The sequence below is a fragment of the Cynara cardunculus genome (assembly GCF_001531365.2).
Source record: "Cynara cardunculus var. scolymus isolate 2C chromosome LG 15, CcrdV1, whole genome shotgun sequence".
NCBI lineage: Eukaryota > Viridiplantae > Streptophyta > Magnoliopsida > Asterales > Asteraceae > Cynara > Cynara cardunculus.
In genome coordinates, this window is record NC_037542.1 from 16,905,726 (window position 1) to 16,912,272 (window position 6,547).

General features: G+C 34.8%; 1 protein-coding gene across 1 annotated transcript in view; it reads left to right on the forward strand.

Annotated features, from left to right (window-relative positions):
* Nucleotides 1–383: 383 nt before the first annotated feature.
* Nucleotides 384–6,547, forward strand: part of LOC112528218 (large proline-rich protein bag6-B) — a 15,022-nt gene continuing 8,858 nt past the window's right edge. The window contains exons 1-11 of the mRNA XM_025139188.1: nucleotides 384–507; nucleotides 1,674–1,815; nucleotides 3,361–3,478; nucleotides 3,799–3,900; nucleotides 4,135–4,253; nucleotides 4,356–4,439; nucleotides 4,775–4,921; nucleotides 5,021–5,090; nucleotides 5,178–5,332; nucleotides 5,682–5,846; nucleotides 5,931–6,002. Of these exons, the coding sequence (XP_024994956.1) occupies nucleotides 1,687–1,815; nucleotides 3,361–3,478; nucleotides 3,799–3,900; nucleotides 4,135–4,253; nucleotides 4,356–4,439; nucleotides 4,775–4,921; nucleotides 5,021–5,090; nucleotides 5,178–5,332; nucleotides 5,682–5,846; nucleotides 5,931–6,002 (1,161 nt within the window). The 5' untranslated portion in view covers nucleotides 384–507; nucleotides 1,674–1,686. The remainder of the gene's footprint in view (nucleotides 508–1,673; nucleotides 1,816–3,360; nucleotides 3,479–3,798; nucleotides 3,901–4,134; nucleotides 4,254–4,355; nucleotides 4,440–4,774; nucleotides 4,922–5,020; nucleotides 5,091–5,177; nucleotides 5,333–5,681; nucleotides 5,847–5,930; nucleotides 6,003–6,547) is intronic.

A 6,547-nucleotide genomic window follows, 5' to 3' on the forward strand; every position in this document is an offset into this window, starting at 1 on the left:
AATTTGTAGTTTTCTTTATTGATTTTGAGTGTTTATCTTAAAACTCAAATTTTTTGGTTCTTTGCTCTTGGTGTAAATCGAACACATTTGTGGAGTCATTTAAATATGTTGGATTTTAAATATATTGGATTTTAAACTGTCATACAATTATTTTCATTGATAGTCTGTAATTGAAGTATATCATCGTTAAATCTTATCTTATAAAACCAGCAAAACTTTAAAATCATTAAAATTCATGGCTCCCGCCGCATTTGCAGGGTACACAACTAGTATAAAATATAAAAGATAATATTTTATGGATTTATTGATTTATTTGTGTGCGTATATATGTGAAAGTGAAATGGTCTTCAACACATGCCCTCCTGGTAAGACTCAATTGCCATCGTCTCCCTTCTTCTAGATCATTCTCACCAGTCACCTCGCTCAACGACGAATCTTCAGAGAGTCAAGCAACAACCCTCTTTCTTTCGCATTCGACCATCTCCTCTGCAAGTTTCCGCTTGAAAGGTATTTTATTTGTGAGTTGCAAGGCTATGTAATCTCAACTAGGTTCTGATTTCCGATTATATGTGTTCTTGACGTTTTTTCTTCGCCAATCAAGCGATTTGCGCTTTATTGATCATTTCAAACTGGATGAAGTTCGATTTGTTGTTCTACTAGAAACAACGATACCAAATTCTTTTACTTGCTTTCGATGTCCGTTGAAATGAGTCAATGCCCTAACTAGATTTCCGAAAATCACAAACCCTGATTATATGTTTTGCTAAAGCGGAGATTCTGGATTGATTTGATTTAAACTAAATCGTTGTATGTTTTCTTAAAGATATAGACGCTAATTTTTAATGGGGTTCCCGGTTGTTTCTAATTGAAGTTATATTATTTTCATCTGAAATCCTGGATATGAATACTGATGCATCGTGATTACTCTGAAATATTAGGGTTATTTTAGGACGATCATGTAATTTTTGGATTTGTTGTTTCATCTTGCCAATAAAATCTTGTTAGGCTGTGGTATTGGGGCTAAAACCATGTATTAGGGTCTTGATTTACATGGCAGAGAGTTTGATCGAATTATTAATTTTGTACTTTATGTTTAAAAATTGCTCTCATTCACAACCCATAAACATTTAACTAGAAGCATACTTACGATGACTCAAAGGGAAAATTAACACTAATGATAACTACAGCATGCTATTTGAAAATTTATATGAGAGGGTGACATATTGATGTGCTTAGTTGCTTGAGGAAGTTTACGGTGAAATGTGCAAACTTCTTGTGGCATTAGATTAACTTGTCTCCACCACATTGTAAATTACTTGATAATTCCTGTCATCTCAAAGCCAGGAAACCTCGACTCTGATTCTTTTTATTTTCTGTAAGTATGAAGTCTTGAATATCATATGGATTCCATCAACATTTGTTCTTCATAAATCCAAAAAATGAAAGATCCATGGTTTTTTGATGCTTGAAGTTTATGGCATACATAACTACACATTTGGATCTGAGGTTGCTTTCTACCCATGAATGCAAAGCTTCTGGTTTGAAGTATGAATGAAAGTATGCCAAATGAAAATTTGCAATAGTTATAGTCATCAAATGCTAGATGGGAACTTTTTGTGTATGAAACCACTGTCTTATATTCATCTGATAATGTATTTTGGGCCTCGTGTCAGATTCAGCCCTCCCATGGCATATCAACATTCTGATGAATGTGTTGGCACAAGCAATATTGCTGCTGAAGGTTCTGAATCGGCAGTGGAGATCCAGATCAAGACACTTGATTCGCAGTTGTACAGCTTTCGTGTTGATAAAAATGTAACTGCTTCTTACTCTTTTTGTCCTTAAATTTCCCTAGACTCGTCATGTTTGCATTTGATAAGTTTATCTCTTCATTTGGCTTTTCTCAAATTTGCCCGCCCTGGTCGTGAGCACACTTAGGAGATAACTGATATCACATACGTTAACTAAGGAGTGATATTGCTATATATGCCCTGAAATCTCAGTTCAAAAGAATTCCATTATTGGTTGTTCTTCTTAACATGAGTAATAGTAAAAATATTTTACTTTTTGTTTAAGGTAAAAATATGAATGCTAATGTGTAACTCTTAAAAAATATCTAGAACACAAAAGAGTATTGAAATTTAACCTGTTAGGATTGCATCACTAAATTTATATTGTACAAGTTACCTTTAGTTTTTTATTTAGTAAAAAGTAAATGTATTTTTTTTATCTTATTGTTCAAGTACATGTATAACTACAATACATTACACTTCTATTCTGTAAAGTTAACTTGTATTTGTGATTCTCATTTTAAAAGTAATTCTAACAAATTTTGTAATTTTTTTATTGTCATGTAACTTGGAGAATAAAAACAAAGATTCTAAATTTTTATTAAAAAAATATTATACGACATCTACAATGCGTAAATGTAGTTGGACACATGTAACAGGCTCTCTCTCTCTCTCTCTATATATATATATATATATTATCTGATTTTTTATATAATATTTTACAATGCATTGTACATTTCCATGTTTTTTATTTCAAATAATATTTAGTGGGAAAAAGGGCACGAAGGACACCAAACTATGCACCGAGTTTTACATCATCACATTGGCACCTCAACTACAAAATGATCAAGGATGTTACCAAATCTGGCTGATATGATAATTTATACCAATTCAGGTCAAAATGATGTTGGGAAATGATAAAATGACCATTACACACCCTTCAGTTCACTTTTAGTATTCAAAAGTCACTATAAGAAAACTAACCTAAATTTCAAAGATCTGGTTTGCCAAACTTAGAAACTTAATTAAAGATCTGTTATTAATTTTCTGTTTGTGCATTGATGACTTGCAAAGTACACCTTCATCCCATCTCGACGAACTCCCCACCACACCCACTACCACCACTACCATCCTCCTTTGTCCTGTCGCCTCCTGGCCATTGTTGTCCTTGGCTACTGTTGATGAAGTGGACAAGAAAAATTAGGTTTATGTTTTGTTCAATGTCTAGGTTTTTATGTTTTGACCACCAAACAACTATAAATTAAGGATATTGTCATTTTTGGCTGGATTTGGTGTAAATGAAGGCAATTGCAAAGTTTGGTGCCCCCCTTTGATCGTATTTTAGTGGATGTGCCTACTTGAAATTTAATGCATAGTTCGGTGCCCTCCATACCTATTTCTCCTTTTCAGAAGTAACTTGTAGAATATGCAATTTTATTTGTACTAATTCATCTATCTGAAACAAAACCTCATTCACGGGTTGCTTTGAACTGTTATTTAGTTTTGTTATTCGTTTTTGTCAGTCAAAGTGGTCATTTGACCTTTTCTATATATATTGCCTAAACTTCAGATGCCAGTTTTAGCATTCAAGGAAAAGATTGCTAGTGATGTTGGCCTCCCAGTTGGACAGCAGCGGCTGATCTTTAGGGGCAAGGTGTTGAAGGACGAGCACCGTCTTTCGGAATATCGTATCTTATTTACGTGATGAATCATATTTGGTTACTGTTATTTTTTTGTTTCTTCGATTTCTGTTGCTTATCAACATTCTTCAGGCAAATGCAGCAAACGGTTCTTATTTTCAACAGTGGACTAGATATGTTTCAAAGTGTGCACCTGTTAGTTTACATGAAGATGCTTAAGTTTAGTCGGCTAAATAATTTTGGTCACTTAGAATAGGCTGATTAATTTAGATGGTATAAGCAGACATGTTCTGTAAAGCAGTATGGTTTAAATGTATCTGTGCTTTTACGAGCATAAGTTCTCTTTTGAAAGCCTTTACAACTGATAGATGTTGAAAGTGGACACACATTGCATCTGGTGGCTAGACAGCCTTCTGATTCACAACCTTCCTCTGGTACTGGGACAGCAACTGCAAATGGTAGTAATACAGGTGCGATTATCTATTTAACCTTGCATGATGCATCGTATATGCCATATTAAGTGCTAAAATGTCCTGCATAACTGGCATACATATAAGGTTGTAAGCAATATATTTCCAATTTGAAATCCTTTATTTTAGTGGACCCTCGTCCCCTCTAAGCATTGTATTTGAATTTTACACAGATAGAGTTACATGTGCATGTTGTTACTTTCGATAATTTCAAGGTGGCATTTTCTGTTACAGGACAAGATGCTAATGCTCCTGGTTCACGCCCTCGCGTTGGTCATGTTTCACATAGTGTTGTACTTGGGACCTTCGGTGTTGGGGACCAAAATGAAGGTGGCACTCCTGATATTAATCGGGTATGTTTGCTTTTTGACCTCTGTAGTATGTTATCTATGAATTGATGGTATCTATGCTTTACAATGGCTTGTGTAGCTTAGACTCCATTCTTTTGGTTCTAGGTTATCGGGGCTGTTTTGAATTCCATTGGAATTGGGGGCCAGATCTCCACGGTTGGTATTGGCGGACCACATCCAAATATGCAGGTGACTTTTGCTCTGTCTTCATTTTTTCTTTACTTTGTGGTACTGCCCTTGCAAAGTTACTTGTGTTCCCCCCCATATATATATATATATATATTTATATGAGGTAAGTTTATTGTATCCATTGTTCCAGTGATTTTTGATTATGTATAGCACCTTTGTTCCTTTTAGCAACTCAAGTTCTTGTATACAGTTATGGCTCGTGTGATTTATACATCATTTGTAACAAGTTTTCATATGACTATCACGTTGTCATTTATAGTCTCCTCAAATAAAAATTAAAAAGAGTGAACAGGATTTTAATTGATGTTTTCTTTTGTTTCTGTATCTATTTACAGTTCAACGTTCCTGTGCAAGTTGCCCAAGGAAATGAAGCTGGACTTAATGTCAACAATCAAGGTCAAATGGGAAACCCTGGTCAACATGCCACTCAAGGGTTGCAAATTCCTTTAGGAGCAGGAATAGCCATACCTACACTTGCTACGGTTGTAATACATTAGAAGATTTCTTTTTTGTTCTTCTCTACTTGCTACATTGTCTTACATCCCATCTTTTGGTTGCATGGTTTTTTGCTTGTATTTCAGCCAATTCCTGATTCATTACACACACTTTCTGAGTTCATGGATCGCATGGAGCAGGCATTGTCACAAAATGGTATCGACTCAAAAATTTGTTTGTTTGCTTCTTTTTCCTTCCTGGATAAATAGTTTATCTGATTTGTTTCTTCTGAGCTCATTGCAGGGTATCAGCAAAATCAACCTGCAAATGGTGCTGAACGCTCACCCGCTGTAGAATTGCCGTCCAGTGCTCGTGGCGTGCCAATGCCTGCAGCTCTTGCAGTTGTTTTGCGACATGCACAGCGGCTTCTCAGTGGGCCTGCTATTGATTCTCTATCTGTACTTACCATCCTTTAACCCTATTTTAGTACCCCTTTTAGGTTTTTGTGGTCTTTGCTCTCTCACGTTGAAATATCTGTTCTTTCTTGTGTCCATCTTATTGTGTTGTGGTGTAGTGGTTGAATTACTGGTTATACTAGTAGAGTTCCGATTATCTAGCCTTTTCTATAATTATTGGCTCACTTCAAGTTTCTTGTAGAAATCAACGTATGTTAGATTTTGGAATGACATCATTTCGAGTCTGCATTTTGGTCTTGGTTATGACAATCCCTACTTCTAAGAGTTCAAAGATTTTAAGCTTTTATGTTCTTCTGATTATGTGTTATTTGTCATATGCTACAACTTGTAGCATACTGCTGGACGGCTGGATGAAGAGGAGAGTTGCACTGACCTCACAGTAAGAACCCAGATTCAGTCGGAAGTTATGCAATCAGGGCTTGCTATGCAACATTTAGGCGCTCTTCTGCTTGAGCTTGGTCGTACAATGCTGAGTTTGCGTATTGGACAATCTCCTGTATGTCATTGTTCCTTTTTTTTCAGTGTTGTCATCTTTAGATGAATTTTCTGTTTCCAATTAATTAGGGTGTGCATATTGCAGGCTGAATCTTCTGTACTCGCTGGGCCTGCTGTTTACATATCTCCATCGGGGCCTAATCCTATAATGGTTCAGGTTTGTTATTAATTCTTATATATATCATATCTATATCTAAATACTATCTTATAAAGCATTTGGCTAAAACTCTTAAAAACTCTTAAAACTCTTAAACCCGTTCATCCTTATCCGATTTCATCCCATATCTGAATTCGTGTAACTAACTGTAGGTAAACACAATCTTATAAAACATTTGGTTAAAACTCTTAAAAACTCTTAAAACTCTTAAACTCTTAAAAACTCTTAAACCCGTTCATCCTTATCCGATTTCATCCCATATCTGAATTCGTGTAACTAACTGCAGGTAAACACAATCAAATACAGGATAAACATCTAATTTTAAATAWAAAAAATCTAAAATATAATTTATATAATCATTAAATTCTAACAGAATACTTAATTATTATCTTTATAAAATTTATAATATTAAACCAAAAATAAATTGTTTTATTATTAAACTATACTATCTTATAAAACATTTGGCTAAAACTCTTAAAAACTCTTAAAACTCTTAAACCCGTTCATCCTTATCCGATTTCATCCCATATCTGAATTCGTGTAAC